Source organism: Brienomyrus brachyistius, chromosome 8 (assembly GCF_023856365.1).
Source record: "Brienomyrus brachyistius isolate T26 chromosome 8, BBRACH_0.4, whole genome shotgun sequence".
Lineage (NCBI taxonomy): Eukaryota > Metazoa > Chordata > Actinopteri > Osteoglossiformes > Mormyridae > Brienomyrus > Brienomyrus brachyistius.
This window is the reverse complement of record NC_064540.1, coordinates 13,276,746-13,301,598: the sequence shown is the minus strand read 5'-3', so window position 1 is coordinate 13,301,598 and position 24,853 is coordinate 13,276,746. Positions and strand designations below refer to the sequence as shown.

Genomic DNA, 24,853 nt, shown 5'->3' with positions numbered 1-24,853 from the left:
TTCACACAGCAGCTTAGTCATAAGTTTCGTGGGATAGTTCCGAGCTTTAGCCACATTTACACGTCAGTATTATCCATCCATCGTTTAACCTCTTCCCCTAAACAGCATGGCAATCCATTGCAAGGCCCATACACACTCATACAATCAATCATAATAAAAGGGCAATTTAGAGACAGAAGCCAGCCTAACCTGTCTTCTTACTGCAGGAGGAAACCCGTACAAAATGGGGAGAACATGCAAAGTCCACACAGGACAGAGGCAGGATTCAAACCCACAACCCTGGAGGTGTGAGTGTCACCCGCCGAGGCCCTGCACTCTCTTCATGTCAGCATTAAATATTTCAAAGGGTACAATTACCCTGAGGCCAGTTCCCTGTTTTAAAATTTGTGCAGTTTGCACATGTCAAGGTTACTGTGAAAAACAGTAATAAAATTATGAGGGAGCTTTGATAACACTGCATCAGCCCTTCAGTACAATAGTGGCAACTAGTGGCTCATTAGAAAAACACATATTAAATTAATTCTGCGAGTGAAAATAGAGCAGTCATTTTCTCCGAAAGAAAACATATATCACATATATGACAGGTTAGATGCATGACAAAATGAAGATTACCTGAGCCTGTGGAAGCTACAGCAAAGGAGACAAAACATGGAAAACAAATATTACCAATGACAGAATCTGCTAGAATATTATAAGAATTCAGTGTATATCTTATAAAGAAGGACACTTAAGGGACACTTTCTTTGTGACCTAGAAATAATGTTTCAGGAATGATGTTGTAATGTACCAACATGCTTGATTTTTGCAGCATATCCCTCTGCATTACTATCTATACAAATTCTGGCATTCAACATAATATTGTGACAAAGTGAAATTGTTAGCCTTTGGGAGAACTCCTGTTAACCCTTGATCAGCCTTACAGGCCTGTATCTGTGTGCAGGACAGTGTGATGCAATGAACATGGATACAGTCACAGCAGTGTGTACTTTTACTCACAGTGCTGTCCATGTAGGCCTCAGTCCATATGGTGTCATGTTCATGATCAATGACTTTGGGTCTGCTGAGAACATGAAGGTAGCGCATCACGTTCTCCTGGACGTCAGCTAGGGTGCTGAGCTGGCTGAAGTAGCCTGATTAAAGACAGCACATTGATTTCTGTATGGTTAATCACCAGCGTGAATGATACCAAACCCAAAACTCAGAAACAAATAACCACATATACCTAACAAATGCATTTCCAGGTCTGGGACATCTACGTTAAATTAATCAGAAAACAGTTTTCAGTCAAATGGCTTTTTATGTGTTTCATTTAAATGTGAAAGGCAATTTGAATCCCTGGTTATTGATCGATTGAGTAAGTTGTGTAATGCAACATCAGTTGAATAATTTGCCTTTCAAACATTTAAAAATCTGTGGAAAATTGGGGAAAATATTGCCCCCAATGTCATCTGTGTGAAATTCTTGTGTCTTTTCCAAAATCCATCCATCCATTTTCCAAACCGCTTATCCTACTGGATCGCGGGGGGTCCGGAGCCTATCCTGGAAGCAATGGGCACGAGGCAGGGAACAACCCAGGATGGGGGGCCAGCCCATCGCAGGGCACACTCACACACCATTCACTCACACATGCACACCTACGGGCAATTTAGTAACTCCAATTAGCCTCAGCATGTTTTTGGACTGTGGGGGGAAACCGGAGTACCCGGAGGAAACCCCACGACGACATGGGAGAACATGCAAACTCCAGACACATGTGGCCCAGAGGCGTGAGGCAACAGTGCTAACCACTGCACCACCATGCCGCCCCGTTTTCCAAAATCAAAGTCCCCAAATAATGGTAGCTACAGTTTCATCTCATTTTGTGATGAATATTAAAATTATACACAGCAACACTGTAAATAACAAATGCAAACAACCAACAATGCACAGAATTATCTGAAAGTATACAAAATAAGTGATCTATTGATGACTAGCTGAACATGTCTTCTGGTACAAGTGTAATCTGGGATGTTCTTGCCAGAGAATTTCAGTTCAGCATCAGCACGTGGTTAATGATGCAGATGTACTAAATGGTCTGACGATTGAGGGTCATGGGTGAATGCTGGTGTGAATGAAATAAACAACACAATGCTATTAACGACATAACATAATATGATATGAAGCACAACAGAACTGATACAAACAAGAGACACTGAAGTGATTCTTCCCTAGAATAACCTTTTCTTCCTCTTTTACTTTTACCTGGCATCAGCCTATTCCTGTTAAATGTTAACCTTAAAGGGCCATACACCTTCAAAGCACAAACCTTGACGAGCGTGACAGAAAGGTTCTCTGAGGCTTGCTGACGCTGTCAGGCTCCGGTGGCACCTGCCTGAGTGTCCCAAGGTGTTACACATTTATTTCGTGTGTGTTTTCTCAATATACCTCACAATGCATTTTCAAACTGGAACCTATTCAGCCAGAATGCCAGCAAACAGTTTATGTCAGCAAAGAGCTCCCAAAGGAGACCGACATCAGTACCGAATACAAGTCTAATTTCCCTTCAGTCTCTAGAGAAGCTCATTTCACCTCAAACCACTGCCTTCAACCAGCTTTACCTACTCAGTGTGTTTGTTTGCCCGGGATGCTGATATGCGCTTAGGTTTGGAAGCTGTATATGGTGAAATGGTTAAGGGGGTGGGTGCCTTCCCATGGTGCAGTGCAGTGCTGAGTGCTGAGAACATAACAAAGATCACACCTTTGTTAGCACAGGCCATCCACTTCAGGTTATCAGCGAAGGCAGACTCCCGTCCAATCAGATAGGGGAATATACGGATCTGCAGGTGACAGCAGACACTCCTGAGGTCATCTTCACTTAGGTAACATAAACACTTGCAGTATGCACAACAAAAGCATGCATGTACAACAAATAGATGAATATTTATTAGTAATATCATAACTTCAAATTTAACACATTGATTTAACACAACATTTTAATTTCAAATAAAACTGAAAATTAAACTTCGTTTTATTTATTACAAAGATTATGGCAAATATTAGTATTCGATGTTAAATAGTGTAAGTGAATTTGACACGCTGTGTTTTTGTTTCAAATTAATGAAACATTAAAACTTTAAGTAAGTTTCACCTGCGGATGTATGAAACAAATGTCAAAAAGGTAGTTCAAATAATTTACAAGACTGATATATGCAGTAACTACGGAACATTTTTTGTGACAAAATGAAAAATAATTAAAAACATTAAATCATTAAAATGTGAAATAATTCAAATGTGAACTGATTAATTTAAACTTGGAATATGACCTGGAATTATTGAATGTTAGTGTCGCATGCTTGTAATATTCGTAGTGTAATTTATTTATTTCACGATTGCTTATACATAACGCACCATGAAATAATTTAATCTGTCAGTCACACATCACGGTCGGTAAACGTAATTTAATGTCTGATCGGTTACATTACACTGAAAGTCATGACAAATCAATCCAGCTGATCTGATGTGAGAACCAGAGAGGTGCCCTCCTGCCACGGATCGCCTCCCCTGACGTAATCGCTCTTTTTAAAAGCAATATCCCTTCGCTTCTCCTGTGCAACAGAAGTGACCGCTCGCTGTAACTTAATTTTTCTTGTCCTAATCAGACTTAAACAAGTACTGTGAGTTTTTTAATTATAGTATTTTATAATCAAACCTTAAGTTCACATTAACAACCTCCTGTGTGATGTCGCAGATGCGACAGTTACTACTTTTTCATTAAAATGCGACTGTAATGCTTTTCTTTTCGACAATGCTCGTCTGTGCAAATACAGTTGTCACAAGAAACGATTCATTTACTTGAAAAATATGTTTGACATGTTGAAGTCATTCTGCTTCAATATTTTCCCTATTCTGTCTTCTTTTCTTTTGGCAATTAGCTTCGAACTCTGCACCGTCACACCTGGAAATTATATGACATCAAACCGAACACCAAGCAATCAGAAGTCAGCAAATTTTCACTATTCACTGTAGCGATGATATCAGAGGATGCAATCCGTGGCAGGGGGGTTAGTTTAGAGCACAACACCTGCCCCAGTTTTTATGCCAGTGGAGAGCACCCAAAGAGTGCAGAATTATGGGATGCATGAGACTCTCTGAGGAAAAGTAGGAGCGCTTGTTTTGATCCAGCTGATGTAATACAATGCAGAAGAACCCCAGTAATTTAGAAATTGTAAATTAAATACAAAATTATATATATAAATTATATAGGTTAATTCTGGGATTGGGGCTGGGAAATCTGATCATGGATCAGCATATGAGCTTGCTGGTTTTAAAATGCTTACAATTTTGACTGTGCCTCTCAACCCTTTCAAAACCTGCTGCGACCCATGGGTTGAAAATCGCTGGCCTAGAAAATGCCAACAAGGCAGGTAACCCTGGCTGTTTAAAATACCAAATTTTACTTTTTTATAAACATATTGATGGAACTACATGCACATGTTGGTGTGCTACATAAATATTGTATCAATGCATCTATTGATTATTTATCACTAAAAATCAATGTCCGAACTCTGTAGTTAATGCATTCAAATTGCCTGCCAAGCACTTCCTGGAACTATTTGAAGGCTACAAGAACAATCAAGCATTTTTATCTTTCGTTGATGCAACTGTCTTTCTCTATACAGCTCTAGTCCGAACTATAGATATAAACGCTAGTTCTGCCACAGAATGCTAAAGGTATAGGCTACTACCCTTTTACCACATTGTAATGGTGCCTTCCAATCAGATTTTGTCCTTGATGCATACTGGCTCATGATTGGTTGGCAGTTATGAGGTAACTTTTTTAACGCTTACATGAACATTATTTTTACTCAGATGATGCCCCCAGTGATTGCTCTTACTCTTGATAGACTAACATGATGTCTACGATGTCTAATAAAAATTGCCCAAAAGCAATTGATTTGAGTAGATCAGGCCCTAAGTCCCACCTACCAGCTTTGATGACAGATTTAATTATTTCATGGCGTGAGATATATCACTGATCATGATACAAATAAATGACATAATAAGTTAATTAATAGTATTTAATTATTTATTTCAGAACATAATTAAAATTTTAGTTAATTGACATTATAAGAAATCATTTCACATTTAATTATTTCAGATTTTAATTATTTCATTTACATTTTTAATTTTTTTTCACATTTTCACTATTTCATTTATGTTTTAATTATTTATTGTACTGTATTGTATTTTAAAATGTATTACATTTTTTTTTTCTTTAACTGTTACATAGGAGGGGGCGGCATGGTGGTGCAGTGGTTAGCACTGTTGCCTCACACCTCTGGGAGCCGGGTTCGAGTCTCTGCCTGGGTCACATGTGTGTGGAGTTTGCATGTACTCCCCATGTCATCGTGGGGTTTTCTCCGGGTACTCTGGTTTCCCCCCACAGTCCAAAAACATGCTGAGGCTAATTGGACTTGCTAAATTGCCCGTAGGAGTGCATGTGTGAGTGTGTGAGTGTGTGAGTGTGCCCTGCGATGGGCTGGCCCCCCATCCTGGATTGTTCCCTGCCTCGTGCCCATTGCTTCCGGGATAGGCTCCGGACCCCTGTGACCCAGTAGGATAAGCGGTTTGGAAAATGGACGGATGGATGTATGTTACATAGGAGGTATGTGTCCCGCTAATGTTTAGGAAGAGTCTGATCATCAGCTGCAAAATTAATCAGGTTAGACCTGATCCCAAATCCTGTGATGAAACCAAATAGATATAGCAGCTAATATGTGTGGGAAACACAAGCATCAGGCAGGGATGCTATGCTGACCTGTACATGCAGACATGTCCCTTTGCCGGCCAGTTTCGGTCACTTACCTTTCTGTCTGGCCAATTAAACTTCTCAAAAACTGTGTCATAGGTGTCTGTCGCGCCATCAGTGATCAGCATAATGGCCTGACTGCAGAAGCTTCCTCTCCCACTTTCATTGAACTGAAAATGGACAAAATTATATGAAAATTACATGCATGCATAAGGATAGTAAGCTTTACTGGATTACATCATTTGGAAATTCATGTAATATTTTTTAATTAAAAAAATGTTCAGTTATATAGGCTTTTCTTATTGTTAAAGCCGTTAAATTCCCATTTTATGATTTTCTGAAGGAAATAAATGCTTTGCTATTTTTGTTGATGTATTTTACCATGCAATGAAATAAAAAAAGGAAATTAATAAAGCGCCCTACTTGGGGTTTTCCCTACCTTGTGGCTTGTGCTTCCTAGAATAGGTGCCCTAGATAACAGTGAAGAGGATGGATGGATGTATGTATGGATGGATGGATGGATGGATACACATACCTCTTTTAGGAGGGTGAATGCCTCGGTTAAAGCATTCCCCAGTAGGCCTGTACCTTTTGCAAACAGCTTGTCTAGATGCTCCCGGAAATGCTGAAGAAAACAGTGCAGAAACTCATCACAAAGAAAATACCACATTCACACCAATGCAACATGCAAACCCAAACATCGCTTTCAGTTTCTGTTTCCCAAATGAGCCATATGCATATTTATTGTAGAATGTGGTTATGAATGATAGCAAATTAAAATTCTTCAAAGGTCTTCCTGAAGAATCTATGCAGCCCTGATGACTGGGGCTGACATAAGCAGCATCCTACAGGATCCAGGGAAACTGATATAGCGGGACAGTCTGATAATGTAGCAGAAGTTGGGATTTCATAGTTTGACTGCATGTACGTATATAGAATAATAACAAAATAGAGAATTATTACTAATATTAGAGCTTTAAATTAGAACTAATATTCATGCTAAAGAGAAAAATGCGATTTATGGGACATTTTACCAGAAACCTACATCTTCACTTCTAAAAATCTTGGGGAGAAAAAGATCTAATTCTTGAATCTGAGCATTGAGTCATACGGAGCATATGTTAGTCTATGAGAAACATATATCATGCCATCTCAGCACATTTTTATGCTTGAACAAGGTACATTTTGTGCACATTTCACCCGTAAAAAGTCAGGCCCTGTCAGAGACAAATTTGTATATGTTAGAATGATTGCCTATTGAATGTCTTTGACATTTGTTCGGTACAGTTTATTAGAAATACAAAGAAGTGTTTTGGCCACTGACTGATAATTATTTTTAAGGCTTACACTAAAGGAATACTAAATGTAGGTGTCCATATCAAATGGCGTGAATTCTTACATTTTCAGAAATGATGCAGTGTGTTCATGATGCAGTACTGTGCTGTTCACGTTTCCAAGTGCTATTAACTCTGCGTATAAGTACAGTCCATGAACTGAGATTGTAATATTCGCAATGTTTAGCTGCTTACTGTTGTTGCTTACTGTTATTGCTTACTGCTGTTCAGTGTTCACTGATCATCATGTTCATTGTTCAGTGTTCATGTGTTAATAATACAAGTGTGAGACGAAGATGAATTATACGCAAAGAGCATACAGGTTGCAGCATACAGAGAATTTTATTAGAAATGTGCAAACCTAAATATTACCCAATACGAATAAAATTTTGTAGGCTTACAAAACGAAATTAACCATATAATTGGGTTTCAACATTTATGCATTATATGACTTTTATTCCCTGTAACAATACAGGACAGGTAATGTATGTTTCTGGTAGAATATCCCTTATTTAAATTCTTGAGAAACATTGTACTATAGGTGGAAGGATTTCCAGCTCACATCTTTGTTATTCTGGTCTGCCTGAACCAGCGTCCCATTCAGGCATGGCTCCACATAGTTGATCTCATTGTTATACTGTGGACATGACAGACAGAATATCATGAGATATACATGCAGCTGCAAATTCTCATGCTTGTGCCATTAAGAATTTTCAACTCATGCTGTCCTTTTGGGATTAATTTGAGCTTGACTGGACCTTCACATTAATACATGAGCACAAAAGTATTGAAGTGTTTAGGGATTACAAATGATAGTGATATATCTTTGTCCAATTACTTATTTTATTACAAAATGACACACTCGACAGAAAATATCTATTCACCCATTATCCAATCACTTGCCCTGATTAGTATTCCAGAGAGATATGGGGTCCACCCTAGACTGGATACCAATCCATCACCAAGAACACATACAAACATTCACCCGCTACAGGCACCAGTCAGCCAGACTGGAAAACCAACATGACATGGGGAGAACGTATAGGATTCCAACCCGAATGCTGAACCCCCAGGTAATTCAACTGAAAAAGTGTAATGTTATAATTAGGTTCCCCCAGTATAAGGGAAGAATTAAAATGAAAACTTATTAATAAAAAACATTCTGTTGTAACAATCCTGTTAAGGGTCACTGTGATAGTAACATGACTAAGCCAATACTGGAAACTTATAAGGAAGATATAAACTCTATATTTGAACAATCCCATAAAACTCAATGTGATCTAATAATTCTGAAAAACTTCTTCTCCAGTAAAAGTCATTGTGATTCATCAGAACACAGTTTGGTAAAACACAAGGTGACAAGAAATCCAGAAGGGCTTACATTAATAATTAGGTTAAACTAACTTGGATGTAAGAATTCTTTATCATTTGGAATACCCTGTACTGCCAGACAAGATCTTGAGCAGGATAAGCAGCTGAAGGCGAATGAATGGAATTCTTCATCACTTACTCTACTTTAAAATTCTATAGTACTCACTGCAATGATGTTGAAGAAGTCATCATCTCCAAGGGTGTCCAGAATGGAGGCCACTGTCTGCCGAGCCATGGTCAAACGCAGGCCTTTCATGCTGCCACTGACATCCACCAGGATCACAACATCCTTCGGGGATGTGGCTGCCTGAATATACCTTCATAATAGACAGTTATACTCTAGAACTCCGAATGTAATACTGCGTACGGTAAATATCCCCACTGTCCTAATTAGCATTTACAGTTGGTTTAATGCAAGCAGGTTTCTTACTTTTTTAGGACATACTTATATAAGCAAACAAATCTTATAGGTTACTTTAGTATCAGAATAAAGTTTACTGGTTGCATAACTCTTATATTTACATTGTATCTTTTAAGTATATGTGCCACAAAGTCAGCCTGCTTATATACCATATCATATCAGCGTCTAATAATATATTCAGACTAAAGCTACACACTCACCACTTGCGGTTCCTACAGTCAAAGGCAATCACTCCGTGTTCATCTGGGTGCCATTTCACACCTGCAGATGTGAAAAAAAAATGAATAAAGAAGATAAAAATCACAGGTTAATGTCAGACAAATACTGAAATGTGGCACGCCCCCCCCCCCCCCCCCAACCACAACATAAAGCTCATCAGCAACAATACAGCCTGATCGAGAAAGTTTCACCATATTACAGTTGCTTCCTGATGTGCAAAAGCGATTGAGTAGCACATCTAAGAATAAGCCACAAATATAACATTCACACATATTACTTATAACCTAAAAAAAATGTGCGGCAACCACCTTACATCGCTGAAGCACCACGCAATTCAGTTGCTTAAATCAAAATTTTATTTGCCATACCGTTAACTGTATTTACATAGTGTACTCACCAGGATATTGCCGGAAGAATCCATTTGCACTCCCAAAGTACTGCCACTTCAATGATGGGTCTTGCTCGAAGTTCTCAACAAACACCTTATTCAGTGCTTCTGACCAATATACACCGTTCACTATATCGGGGTCTGTGAGAGGCAAAAATGCTACTTTTCAAGTGCCTGTGGTGATCACCCACGCAACCCATCGCCTGTGGAACCATGCAGGTACTGCATTCAGTGATGAACCCCCGATGGACTGCAGGCAAGGAACCTGGCAATGGCTCAATGAGTAACACTGTTGCCTTGCCGCTTCAGGGTTGAGAGTTAAATACTGCCTGCGGTGTGTACAGGGTTTAATTTTATGAGAGCAAATTACGTTTGTGTGTAACTGGGCCACCACTGAAATACCCAAAGTCTCACTGATACTGAAAAAAACCCTTGATAAACATTATTTACAAAGTGAAGATATAAGTAGCAAAACCGGAATCAGCTCTATGTCATGTGCTTAGCAGTGTTATATCCCCACTTTTAAGTCTATTCTCCACTTACCTAATCTTCACTGGCACTAAACCCCTGCAATTTATCACAGAGTAACTTTAAATTAAACTTCAAATGCTTTGAATGACTCGCCTAAGATCCTTATTGGCTGAGACAGGGGAGATCGATGATAATCAGAATGAACCTGTGATTGGGTCTCTCACAGCAGGACCAGACAGTCAGAGAAAGGCTGACTAATCTACACCAATCTTTAGTTAGTTGGTTGGAGATTTCTCAGTTGCATGGCTGCTAATCTTGTAAGTGGATTTTGTTCACCATGGAATAAATCACACCTATTATGTTCCATTTTTTTGCATAAAAATACAATAATGCAGAAGACTATAAAAGAGATTTAAGGCAATGCAAAATATTTCAGAATGGTTACTGATTTCTCGTTTTACTTAGAAAAACATTCAACTGTTTAACTACTTTTCACACATCACACAAACAAATGAAGAGAATATCATGTAACAATATGATGTGAAAAATCAACATAAAACACTTGGTGAGTGTGGATACTTTCGTAGGTGAAGCAATTTTGGGGGGGTTTGAAGACTGCAACTAATATGCAAACACTCTCAGAATGACTGGAGTAACCATTATCATACCTCCCTGAAGATAAGCTGGACGTCATCCAGTTTGAGCCTCCAGTATCCCCATAATCTTGGGTTCTATCTCACCTGTCACATATTTTACACCCAATCCTTCTACTGGAAGACATCAGACAAGGACCTCCAGCCACTACCAGAGCACAGCTTGCCACCTCAGCAAAATCAGCCCAACTCTACGTGGCCAAAGAGCTTGAACATGCTTTCATCAAGCATCCAGCAAGTTGTTTTTGACTCACCTTTGTTGTATGTGTTGGTGGGAACCTGAACCACACTATGGCTGAAGTTTACTGGTAAGTTATTAAAGTGTTCACTGGACTTCAGAATGAATTCCTGTCCAAGCTCCACGTTCTTCCCCTCTTCATCAACCTCGTTTATGAGCACAGCATTGAAGTAGTCATACTGGAAAAAGAACAGTACAAGAACGAAACGAAAACGAAGACGCATGATAAAAGCAAAGACATCAGTAATTCAACAGTGTCTCCACAGTGCAAGCACAGGAAACAGCACTGGTGTAAACTGGGGGTTCCCAACCATTTGATGTCCACTGACTGGTTTTATGAGGGGTTGGGTACTGCTGGATAGATTGCAATTTCATATATTTAATCATTCCGATTTTTTTCCAGTTTCTTTTTGTAAATTGACCCTTTCAAAAAACCCCAGCGTTCTGGTGAAATACTGTACAGGCCATGGATTGGTACCAGGGTTCAGGAACCCCAAGTGTAAACCACTATAACCATGCAAGGCAAACACAACCATGCAACCCAATGGGTGAAGAAAAATATCTGAAGAACAGAATAAGAGGCATTAAATACAACCAGCCAAGACAGCAACTACATGAAGAAAGCCAATTAACCAATAACCACACAACGTGCAACCCAGTTTAATGTCATAAGCCTGATTACAAGGAAGTAACAAAAAGTCACAAGACAGTTTATGACTACTCAATGTATCAGCTCACATAGGACACATGATATCTTTTATCCTTAAACTTTCATATCTAAATATGAAATACAATGTATTTGGTACAAATTCCCACCACAGACATTAGAAACAAATCTGGAGGTCACCAAATACCAGGGGATGTCCCATTAAACTCTCTTGTTGTAGTGCTATAGTAAATTACACCAAGGACATTGCAACAGTGTTAGGTCTCTTCACCATTTGATACAGAATTGGGCAAACTTGAACAAGGAAGATCCCAATTCTGTCCAAGGATCATCTCCTACAGTTGAAATTGGTGATGAACATGACAGTCTAATGGAATCATTCCACAAACTGTCTTCACCTCAACCCAGAGAAATTTAACCTAACCATCCTCATTCACCTTGGCAAAGCAGACTGCAAGCCCGACGCCGCAAGATGCGATCAAAAAACATGGATGAGAAATAATCTGACAAAATACACATTGTGGAACTGTTATATATATTTTTTCTTATTAGCTTTAAAATATATATTACATTTATTCATTTACTATTATTTATTGTCTACCTTTAGCCTCTCACTGATCTCCAGCTGGCCACTGACAAATTGCGAGATAAAAGCTTAAATTAAATGAAACCTTTTCAGTTGTCAGGTGCTTCAGCACCAACTGCAGACACCTCATAATGAAGTGTGGCCCGAAACATGCAGCCGTTACCAGAAAGCTGGACCCATAAACAATCCTCTGATAGCTAATGACACGGCTGGCTGCTTCTGGAGCCCAAAGGTGAGAGGCAGCGCTCCCTGGCAGTCAGGACATGTGACTAAAAGCTGGGAGTCACACCCTTTCGGTGCTGAGTGCCCACGGGGTTCTTCTGCACCATTTTCATGAGCTGGAACAAACTGTTATAGATCTATATGGGCAGAACTGAAGAACTGATCCTTGAGGATTTCTCTAGGAAACAGATTTCCATTATATGGTGTAACTGACTGTTTACTCCTCACCAGGGTTATTATAGTTAATAAAAACTAAAAGTAAAACTAAGACTAGTAGGGAAACAATTTTGTTAACTGAAATAATTCTAACAACAATCTTCCAAAAAATGAAAACTAAATAAAAATTACAATGCAGCATGAACTATAAAACGAAATAGAAATGAAGGTAAAATCAGGTTCAGTTTTTTTTACACCATTCAGGTTCAGTATTTTTACACCATTGATTTGTACTGTGGTTGTGGGTTGCAATCTACGTCACACCATACCACCCACAGGAAGCAAAGACAGTAATCCGCCATGTTGGTGCATTTCTCATCCGGACGAAGTCCTCTTATATACGTTTTTTCCGCGTTTGTCAAGGTTATATGTGCTGTTTTCGGCTGGACTAACAACAGTGTTCGAGACAAAAGTAAAGGATTCTTCGGGATTCCAAAAAATTGTAACCATGATCCAGAAAGGAGAGATTGAGTTTTATCTAGCGAGTGCCGCTGCACAATTTCTCCATTCTCTGTCTCTCAGACACAGGCGTACGTGCTGTGCATTGGTTATATAAATTAAAATGTACTCCTTTAGGCTAATCTTTTGTTAAAATATGACTGTTGAGAAATGAGCAACTTTGTTTAATGGTTTGCCATTGGATTTATGTTTATTAATTATGGATTTTTTATTTATTCTTATTCCTATACCTATTGTCAAGGTTAAAACATAACTAGCGGCATTACGTATTACATCAAGTGTTGAGTGAAATGTTATTGATTTTGGCATTTTGATTGTTTTGAGAGTTTTTGAAATTGCTGTATTAAACTTTGTTTCACCACTGTCTTAACACTTTGTACAATAATTGTCTTACCGATTTACTTTATTATTTCTAAGAATAATTCCTCATACTCTAACCACTGCTCCCCTACGGGCTTTCACTGGGGGACACTCTGGTAGACTTAACTTTCTTCAAAAGTGCTAAATCCCATCAACTGTGTATATATCGCGATCAGGGACTGGGAGCATCAATAACCCAGATCCTTCATGGCTATAAAAACACGAGGGTGTTACAGGACAGAGGTGAGGGGTTTGGAAGGCAATGTTAGGGCAAGACAACAAAATGCTTCACACTTTCTCCTTAGCTGCAGGGTGAAAGCATGTAAATTACTGCCAGTGTGGTATCAAAAGATGGTACTGATCACTAAAATTAATAATAAAACTAAATAAAAATGAAAACTAGAAATGTTCATAAAATAAAAATGAAATTAAAACTATTGTACAGTTTAAAAAGAAACAAACACAAAATGAAAAGCTGAATAAAAACAAAAACGAATGCAAATCTGAAAACGATATAATCCCGCTCTGCACATAACAGTCCTGAATATGCCCCTTTGCGTATGTATTCCCCATCCTTGAAAAGGCATTTCCATGTAAAACCCCCTCAAAGAAACATTATACATACATATCAAACTGGACTAGTTAATATACAAAACATACACATGAAACTGAGAATCTATAATCGCACACATATATACATACACACACAAACATGCACAATAACTTTACATAGTATTTTTGGTACAGATGACAACATATATGTATATATTTATGTTAACATCATCAATAACATTTTATAATCTTTTGGCCTACATAAATACCTTAAAGCTTGCCTCAAAATTAAATTGTATGCTGAATATTTCATGTAGTTCTACAGAAGAGTCACAATGCCAGATGCATTAAGGTCATCTTGAAGGTGACTGAGTGGAAGGCACAATTTCCATCATATGTTAAATATATATTAAATGCTGCTGTACACCTTAATTATTTTTGCTCAAATTATTGATTAGTGGCGTTGCTGAAACTAACTCACACACACACACACACCTTCAATAAACATCTACACCACAGACGTTTTGTATAGGAAATTACTCTATTTATGAAAATGTGTATTTCACAAGGATATAGATTAAACATATTAGGACCAATTCCCAAAAGGGTAGAGAAATCCCAAACAGACTAGCAAATGTTTAACCAATGATAGACAAAAAACATCTGAAATCTTTGGCTCTGCTGTGAAGGTTGTATTTTTCCAGAGATTTTGTGCAATCTTGATGAAGGCAAGGGTAAAACTGAATGTCATTCATGCATGGCTGCTCTGTACTTCATCAGAAGTAACACCAGTCATAACAAGAGTAAATATTCACACAGCAATGAACCTACTTGGGCAACCATTTACCTCCACTGAATTTTCTTAAGACTGCAGTGTATGAGTACTGATACTATTGAAAGGGTAGCGTTGTCATTCCCATAAATATCCATCCATCCATTTTCCAAACTGCTTAACCTACTGGGCTGTGGGGGGTCCGGAGCCTATCCCAGAAGCAATGGGCATGAGGCAGGGAACAACCCAGGATGGGGGGCCAGCCCATTGCAGGGCATACTCACACACCATTCACTCTCACATGCACTCCTATGGGCAATTTAGCAAGTCCAATTAGCCTCCACGTGTTTTTGGACTGTGGGGGAAAACCGGAGGAAACCCCACGACAACATGGGGAGAACATGCAAACTCCACACACATGTGACCCAGGCGGAGACTCGAACCTGGGTCCCAGAGGTGTGAGGCAACAGTGCTAACCACTGCACCACCATGCTGCCCCCTTCCCATAAATATCTACTATCAAATTCAGGTATGCGTTTTATGAGGGTGTGCATGAAGACTTACTGCATGTAGGTCACTATATGCAGAAGAAGAACCGGGGGACAGTAGGTGCAGCTCCACCGCTTTAGGTGGCTTACCTGCAGGTCTGGGTCCTCCACGTGCTGAAGATGGGCCAGCTCAGCGGCGTCCACTAAACGCTGGAGGGGGGAGAAATGCAGTGAAACATCCTTCATGAGGTGCACAGAGAGCATCTGGCATTAACAAAAAAAAAAGCAGGATGAACAATTGGAATGGCGATGACAGAGATGGAAGACCAATGACAGAGACCAATGCAGCACACAGTGAGAGGAAGTGGGACCAGGGTGACTGACACACTCTTACTCTCACTGCCAGTGCTTTTTTACGGAACATGTCTTCCATGTCCTCAGCCAACTTCTTCACCAGTTTTGCTCCATCAGTTTCTTCAATGCGAACTGATTTTTCATACTCCTTATATTTCTGCGGGGAGAAAAGGAGGGAGGCTTTTTCACCACTAAGATAAGATGTACTAACACAGAGAATGTATGTAATACAAATGGTAATCTGTTACTCAAATACACCTATTTAATGTAACTGTACATGTATATATTTTAACAGATAATGACATGAGCTCCTCAAGAGTCAAACTGGACTAGCTAATATACAAAACGCACACATAAAATACACAGAAACTAAAACATGTTCTTTCGCTGGCTGATTTAAGCAGTAAAAGATGCATAGAGAGAAATGTTTATTTCAGTTGGGTATTGTTACATTTGAAATTCACAATGAGTAACATAAACATACTGTTTGTTTATATATATATATATATATATATATATATATATATATATATATATATATATATATATATATATACCCTACAGTATATAAAAATCACGCAAGTCAAATTTCACATATACAGTACAGTTGCATAGTTGCAAGTGATTTTCACAGTATGATAACCATCTCACGAAATATCAGTTTCACAGAATCATGGTATATGGTATTTCACAATTACAACAATGATGATGATTTTTATTATCAGTTATGATGACCCTTAAAGGAAAGGGCAAAAGGCTACTTTTCATTGAACAAACATTTTCTTACAGCCAAAACCTGAAACAATTTTTAAAATGGAATGTTATGTGTCTATGTGTAAAAAGTCCCAGTTTGGAAATAAAGTAAATAGGAATACTGCACATCTCCTGTTTGAATAAAAGAAATTAGTAGAAAAATGGAGCAGTGTGTTTTAAAAATGTCATCTTTCTTATAATCAATAAAACCTGTCATTGTCAAGCTAATTATACATCATCAATCTAATAAAAAATGTCAATGAAACAATTCTTGTTGAGCTAAGTATGTGGTTATAATCCATAAAACTTGTCGCTATAAAGGTAAATGTACATTAATAATATAAACATGTTGGTTATATTATAAAGCTGAATGCAAATGATTTAAAAAATAATAATTAATAAAAACATATGTTCTTCAAAACATTCATTAACATAATTTATTGACGAAAATGTTTTTCCAATCCCACAGATTTTGATTTAAATATAGCTGTAACAAATGGAAAATATGCCAGGATAGGATATTTAGTTTACAGTAGTTTTGGTACAAAAACTGGAAATAGATGAGTTCTGAAATCAAATATAGAGTGAAGACTTTCTTAGTCAGCTGAATCATTGACACCGGGTCTTGCTAAACAATTAAGCAACCAAGGTAGTTTGCCGTTATTATAGACAATATTGTTTACCTTAAAATGGCAGGATGAACGGAGCGGAAAGTGCCAGAAAATGTGGTGCACGCATGCTTGGAAATGCAGGCGCAGACATGCAAGGTACAAATCGGGCAGGTGGCTCAGATCAGGATGTGACATGCTGGAACAGATTTCACATGCCAGCACCAGTTGCCAAGTCGGACTGACAGGCAGTTGAGGAGTTCAGGAGATGTGCATGAGCAGGTGAGATTCTCCGTTTGGTTGATTTGTTTTTTTTTTGTTTTTTTTTGATAACCATCAATTGTAAAGTATCACAGGATACTTATTAAACAGATGCTTTCATGCAAACAGACAGACACTTTGAGATAGCAGGGTCAGACAAGAACAACTGAGGGTTAAGGGTTTGCTCAAGGGTTCAACAGCAAGATTACTATACCTAGTCTGAGATTTGAATTGGTAAACTTCTAATCATAAACACAGAATCTTAACATGCAAAGCCACAGTCTCCCCTCACAAAAGATGATGACCCTACACTCCATATACTCTAAAGCTCCATTGAAGGAGAGGGGTTGTGGGGGTCTGGGATCTAACCTGGAGGCTATAGGTGCAAGGCAGGCAATAACTCATGATGGGGTACTAACCCACTGCAGGGCACACATGCCAGTGGGTAACTCCAGTTCACCTTAGCACGTTCTTAGCATGTTTTGGGAAACCCCATTTCAACTTGGGGGGAACATTCAAACTCCATAGAAACATGGAGCCAAGAGGTGTGGGGTAACAGTGCTACTGCTGTGTCACCATGCCACCTTCTACCCTACATTCCACACACCCTAAAGCTCCACTGAAGGAGAAGGTGACCCTACACTCCACATACCCTAAAGCTCCACTGAAGGAGAAGGTGACCCTACACTCCACATACCCTAAAGCTCCACTGAAGGAGAAGGTGACCCTACACTCCACATACCCTAAAGCTCCACTGAAGGAGAAGGTGGCCCTACACTCCACATACCCTAAAGCTCCACTGAAGGAGAAGGTGGCCCTACACTCCACATACCCTAAAGCTCCACTGAAGGAGAAGGTGACCCTACACTCCACATACCCTAAAGCTCCACTGAAGGAGAAGGTGGCCCTACACTCCACATACCCTAAAGCTCCACTGAAGGAGAAGGTGGCCCTACACTCCACATACCCTAAAGCTTCACCGAAGGAGAAGGTGGCCCTACACTCCACATACCCTAAAGCTTCACCGAAGGAGAAGGTGACCCTACACTCCACATACCCTAAAGCTTCACCGAAGGAGAAGGTGGCCCTACACTCCACATACCCTAAAGCTTCACCGAAGGAGAAGGTGACCCTACACTCCACATACCCTAAAGCTCCACCGAAGGAGAAGGTGGCCCTACACTCCACATACCCTAAAGCTCCACCGAAGGAGAAGGTGACCCTACACTCCACATACCCTAAAGCTCCACTGAAGGAGAAGGTGGCCCTACACTCCACATATCCTAAATCTCCACTGAAGGAGAAGGTAGCCCTACACTCCACATACCCTAAAGCTCCACTGAAGGAGAAGGTGGCCCTACACTCCACATACCCTAAAGCTCCACTGAAGGAGAAGGTGGCCCTACACTCCACATACCCTAAAGCTTCACCGAAGGAGAAGGTGGCCCTACACTCCACATACCCTAAAGCTCCACCGAAGGAGAAGGTGGCCCTACACTCCACATACCCTAAAGCTTCACCGAAGGAGAAGGTGGCCCTACACTCCACATACCCTAAAGCTCCACCGAAGGAGAAGGTGGCCCTACACTCCACATACCCTAAAGCTTCACCGAAGGAGAAGGTGACCCTACACTCCACATACCCTAAAGCTCCACTGAAGGAGAAGGTGGCCCTACACTCCACATACCCTAAAGCTCCACCGAAGGAGAAGGTGGCCCTACACTCCACATACCTTAAAGCTCCACTGAAGGAGAAGGTTACCCTACACTCCACACACCCTAAGGCTCCACTGAAGGAGAAGGTGGCCCTACACTCCACATACCCTAAAGCTCCACTGAAGGAGAAGGTGACCCTACACTCCACATACCTTAAAGCTCCACTGAAGGAGAAGGTGACCCTACACTCCACACACCCTAAGGCTCCACTGAAGAAGATGGTGAATTTACACTCCACATACCCTAAGGCTCCACTGAAGAAGATGGTGAATTTACACTCCATGTACCATTGGAGCCCCACTGAATCAGTTTACCCTATGCTCCTTACACTATCTGTGCAACGAAAAAATCCCCTTAATCTCTATTTGTCCTAAAGTTCTTTTGAAAAAATCTCTAGAGTATAATATATAGAGAACATCCTGAAACACCTAGGAAGAGAAATGCATCTTTCTGATGTTTTTCCATAATGTTCTTAGCCCTGCAGACCTAAAGTTTTCACCTTGAAGACTAAATAAGGTATCATGGGTACTGCCTGCAGTCTGGAGCTTTAAATGACCTGAGCAGTCTTTAGGACCGCTTTCTAATTATAAATCCCTTTAACAAGCCTATTTATTGGGATTAACGTGTGACACCGGCAGTGTATTTTGCTTATGTTTCTTATACATGCTTATACATCACAACGTCTTATTTTTATCATTTATATCGTCATTAGTGGTTTCTCATGCAATATATATAACAGTGATTAATGTTTGTTATATAGACACAATTTATATTATGCTATTTAGGATTATGTTAGTATCGGAGTATTGTTATTAGCATTGTTGTTTTTCCTTTCAGAAAGATGAAATTACAACAGTTTACTGCTGTAATCTGTCATACAGTATGAGGGAGTACGTTTAAGGGTATGGACAGAAGCCTCCTGTTTCCCATTTCCTTACTGCAGACAAGCCAGTAATGTACTGCATAAGAGCGCTGGCTGCTAGTCAGGTGGAACAAGTAGTTTCACGCCTGGTGTGCCCCGAAACCCTCCAAAAGTCCTCTGCACACACAACTGCGGGGACCACCACTCCAGCACATCCCTATGAATACTCCCAATTAAAATATCGACAGAGATGAGGACTCCTAAATGGTGACAAAAATGATAGAAACATCTGATGATTCCCCTCCATCAGCTGATGTAAGACCTTGGAGAGCTAATACCCAGGAATACCAATAATGGTCACTCATTGCTCCCATCTTTCTGCTCCGCTGGCCGCACTGAGGAAAATGAAGGTTGTGGAGTGGTTTCCCCAGCCTTCTTCAAACTGAGCTGAAAACAATAAAGGTAGCAAAAAACTAAAACTTTCAGCGTGTTTTGGCCAACCATCAGCTATTAATAAATGATTTATAATTTCATAGTTGGTTATTACGTATTATGTACATTACAGTATTATATGACATAATTCCATCTATCCATTTTCTGTGCTTATCCTTACCTCTGATCACATAATGTCAGTTAGTCTGACGTCTAAACCAGGAAGCACAACAAGCAAAGCAGGGGTCACCCTGGATGTGATACCAGTGCAGACACAATGGGCAGTAGAGACATCAACTACCACCAAACCTAGAGAGACCTAAGCAAAGTGATTCTACACTGAGACAACAAGCAAATTCCACACAGACATACACAGAGCCAGTGAGGGATGCATAATATACAATATAAACAATTATTTATTTCACTATAATGCATAGATCCATATGACACTGTGTGCAATGCTTTTTGTAACAATACGTGGGAGTACCAGAACCATTTTATGTATTTTCATTTTTTTTCAAAATCTGAAAACTTTTAAAGTCATTTAGAGTGCTTATAAAAGAATTTTAGATTACTTTTTAGATGATTTTTTTAAACATGAAAAAATAATTTTAAGCATAAAAGCAGCTTTTATTTAAAAAAAATGACTTGCTGTATAAATCTTTTGCAGAAAATGGTTGTGTGGTTGTGCGCGAGACGAAAAGTTCATTCACAGTGCAGCTTACTAACACAGAGGGAACTTCATAAGCTTTAGAAACTGAACTTGAAATAAAGGTCAAACAAAGGCAGGAGGGTAAAACAAGTACTTAACTGCCAAGAGCTGATCAGGAACAACCAATACCAAGGAAACACTAACAGCAAACAGGATCCAGAAACACAGACACGAAACGCGTGAAAGGACCATCACAGGGACAAACACAATGCACCACATATGTTGACCAACTACTATAGCACAGATAACTACGGCAAAACAAGAAACAGGTGTGAGCCATTGACATTATACCAAACACTAGAAACAGATAAGGGCAGTTATAATCAAACAGTAGAGCTATACTTGAGATAGTGGCAACCAATGTGAAGCAATAACAAAGCTAAACAAGGTACAGGAATAAAGATCCATGAATTCCAAAGAACACCTCTAGCCAGCTTCCCATTGACCTGAGGAGCAGGAGAACACACTAGGAACTATGGGGCTACAACACTGAGGAAGAAGCAGGATGGCCAGCGACACCTTCTGGCCAAACGGGGAAATGAGACAGAACAATACAAGGCACACATATTGCACCAGTTTATAAACCCCCCCTTGTCTATTCATTTAATTGTATAGCTACAGTATACTGTGTAACATATACTATAAAAAACATACAATAAAAAACGTTCACAGGAATACAGTGTATGCTGCTGTAGAGGTCATGGGATCAGTGGCCGTCCTGTAGGATGCTTACATTCCTGTGCGGCACACACATCCTCTGGGATTTTGTGATATTTGCGGGCATTTGTCCGCAATGCCTAAGGTTAGACTGACACAAGCCCCATTAAATGGTCATTAAATTCCTGAAGGGGAAGGAAAAAGGGGAGAGCATGGATGTGGCATATCTCATCTGTAATTTGCAAACAGTGGTAGTGCTCAGCATCCTTAGGTATTAATAAACTTAAGGTATTAACTGAAATGCATAACTGGGTTCCTCAGTTGTATTGAGTACCGTTATGTTACTAAGCAGTCATGATGTGAAACCAAATATCACAGGTTGATGATCAATGCTTTCGAATCTATTTCCATACTATCGATTGCAGCATATATTCTTTTGCCAAACCAATCCACACTCAGCGTTAAGCAAAGTGATGTACTGAGATGGAACCATCATATCTGAAGCCTCATGGTGTCACACTGAGCTGAACCTCATCGCTCATATTGTCCACAAAGCTCTGCCTCTGTACAGTTTTACAGCATCATGCTCTATTCAGGCGGCAGTTCTCCTCTCTCAAAAACACAGGTAAACGCAGAAGAGGCATCTGTCAAACTGGACATGTATTTTATTCATATTTGTGCAAATTACATTAAAAGTCTATTAGACATTTAGGTATAACAAACAGTTATAAAAATAGATTTTTATGGTGTTGTCTGACTGTAGGCAAAGAGTGGACAGGTACACAAAAAGATTATAACAAGAATTTGTCTGTTTTTTTTTTTCAGAATTAGTTGCTAATCATGGTGTCTTGCCAAATCTTAAATGTATGATGTCATATCTATTAAAGCTCTATAATGAGCTGTGTATCTAATTAGTGCCGCAGTGATTCTGTGAATCCTGCCTGGGGTTATTGTTAGATTGTCACTATGAAGTACAGCCCCAGTGAGTGTTACAATGGTACAATGAGGAGCAGGTTTCAGCGTTGCAGAGAGCGGGAAGAGGAGTGAGCCCCGAACAGGCACACAGCTCTACATTCTAGTCTGCAATGGCTGTCCAAGTGGAGTAAGAAGGTGTATGTTAAACCGAAATGAGAATGACAATGAGGTCGTTTAATGGCCCGTGACAATGGCTGAACTCAATCGATCTGCCACAGGGAGAGGGAGCAAAGTCAAGCGGCTGAGGGCTTATGTCATTCTCAGCTTCTTTATGCGGTGTCCTGTTGGTGCTGGTCATTTGGTGTTTAATGCATATTCCGCATGGAAGAAACCACCGCCAAAGTAATGTCAATTTCCCAACACTAAGGCTAGCTGGTGTTTAACACAAAGCTTGCAGAAAATGAGCCACATTATCTGGATCTACTGGAACCTCTGAGTCGTAGAAAGAAATCAGTAATGTGCATCATGGAGATGTACCTTTTGCAGGAGTTGAGAGCCTGAATATTTGGCGGAGATGGATTTGATTTCACCTCCGAATGCTGAGGCCCACAGCTTAACCCTGGATGGAGAAACATCAGCAAAGATTGTAGGAACATCCTGATGATCTCATGTTCAGATTAGGAAAATATCTGGCAATGCAAATACATTGTGCTCTCATTCCCAACATGTTCAAATTTCGCGCAAATTACAATAAATATATAAAGACAACTGTTTTTTTAGTTTCTATGTACTTTATCATAAACAATATTGCAGAATATAGGCAATATAGCATTTGATTAACTGCAAAGCATTTCGTAACTGTGGACCTATTAATGACCAAGAAGAATTGTTGTTTCTGTCCAGCAGCAAAGGTCTTATGCCATTTTGTCCAGAGAAAGGTTCTCCTCTGGTTTTTCACGAGCCAACAGGGAAGAAGCGTACTTATGCTGCATGAGTCTGCTGTGTTACGTAACGTGACAACAAGTAAACAATACATTTACTGCATAACTTTTTTCTCCAGATTCATAGAATAGTTTTTTTCACTCGTTGTTTGAGCTGTAAAATTGAAATGAAATCTGCCAGCGAAATGAAAACAATGTAGAGAATAACTGAGGACTTACATGGACAAGGGTATTCCTTGATGGGTCGCGACTCCATCAGTTACTGTCAGGCCAAAAGTCAGCCAAAGGAACAATAAGCAGGCATGGCATGTCTGAGTGCAGAAAGACCTTGAGTTCTCCAACATCCTCATGCCCATTCCAGCGGTCAGTTTTAGGCTTGCTGGTTTCCAATTTCTCCAGCACTCCCACCCTGAAATGGACTCAGCACGAATACATCCTTACTTTTTATTTATACTGAGTATTCCAGTGCGTTCTGACAAGAAGCATCCTGAAATATCCTGGTTGGTATACAGAAGTTTTCTTTGTATGAATATTTGTATGTATATATGTGGGTGCTCTGCACACCGCTTATGCTAAATAAATTTCATACAGTGAGAAAATCCCATATGGCACTGCTCTGAGAGACAACATACTCGGTTCTGTGGGTCATCGAAACTCCCATTTCAGCAGCAAGAAATAGTGGTGGCTGAGAGAGAGAGAGAGAGAGAGAGAGAGAGAGAGAGAGAGACTGGGGGTGCGAATTAACTATATACTTTCCTGGTGAGTGAATGGCATATTATTGGGTATATACAAGCATCTGCATTACTACCGTTCCGACGGAGGTTTCTGCCAGATAATCAAGAAGTCCAAGAATATGGCTGGGTAGAATACTGCAGAAAACACGTTTCCCGGTGATCGTGATCGCGAAGTGAAACGGAATTTCTTACTTAAAATTAAGTTGACATTTTATATTAAATTTGCAGCGTAACGAACTCCATAGCTATGGGGCAATTTTGAAAGGAGTCTGGCACTTTTCAGCCTTTCAGTGAGATACCAGATTTAAGGTCAAGATGGTAAATAGTATATTGAATCGTTAATGAAATGAAGTTTGGGCTAATCAATAGAAATTACTATAATATTTTTTTTTTTTTAGAATTTTTTAAATCATACGTTCGCTGCTTTAATTCTGCGAAGCATGTCCAATACACAGCATACGGTGTTTGCATTTCAGGCATTGCATAGCGAAAAGTACCGGATCCTCTGTGACAATTTTCAATATATACAGAGAAATAACTTGCAGTGTAGGCTAATAGTACCATATGTTGTATTCACCAAAGCGGAATGCGCCATATACTACTTCATTAACAACCAGTTATTTCAATATACAAAGCGCTAGCAATTTTATAAGCTGCGCTAAATACACAATATGGAGAGTGCATGTGTAAATTTCGTGAGTTTG

At 39.6% G+C, this 24,853-nt stretch overlaps 1 protein-coding gene across 1 annotated transcript in view; it reads right to left on the bottom strand.

Annotated features, from left to right (window-relative positions):
- The window catches only part of LOC125747013 (voltage-dependent calcium channel subunit alpha-2/delta-3-like), a 40,871-nt gene extending 16,816 nt beyond the window's left edge, over positions 1-24,055 (bottom strand). The window contains exons 1-13 of the mRNA XM_049021681.1: positions 23,635-24,055; positions 23,012-23,093; positions 15,600-15,716; positions 15,356-15,415; positions 10,900-11,062; positions 9,531-9,662; positions 9,115-9,175; positions 8,660-8,810; positions 7,685-7,759; positions 6,324-6,413; positions 5,845-5,958; positions 2,738-2,816; positions 987-1,130 (exon numbers count right to left, since the gene is read on the bottom strand). Of these exons, the coding sequence (XP_048877638.1) occupies positions 987-1,130; positions 2,738-2,816; positions 5,845-5,958; positions 6,324-6,413; positions 7,685-7,759; positions 8,660-8,810; positions 9,115-9,175; positions 9,531-9,662; positions 10,900-11,062; positions 15,356-15,415; positions 15,600-15,716; positions 23,012-23,093; positions 23,635-23,771 (1,405 nt within the window). The 5' untranslated portion in view covers positions 23,772-24,055. The remainder of the gene's footprint in view (positions 1-986; positions 1,131-2,737; positions 2,817-5,844; positions 5,959-6,323; positions 6,414-7,684; positions 7,760-8,659; positions 8,811-9,114; positions 9,176-9,530; positions 9,663-10,899; positions 11,063-15,355; positions 15,416-15,599; positions 15,717-23,011; positions 23,094-23,634) is intronic.
- Positions 24,056-24,853: the final 798 nt, after the last annotated feature.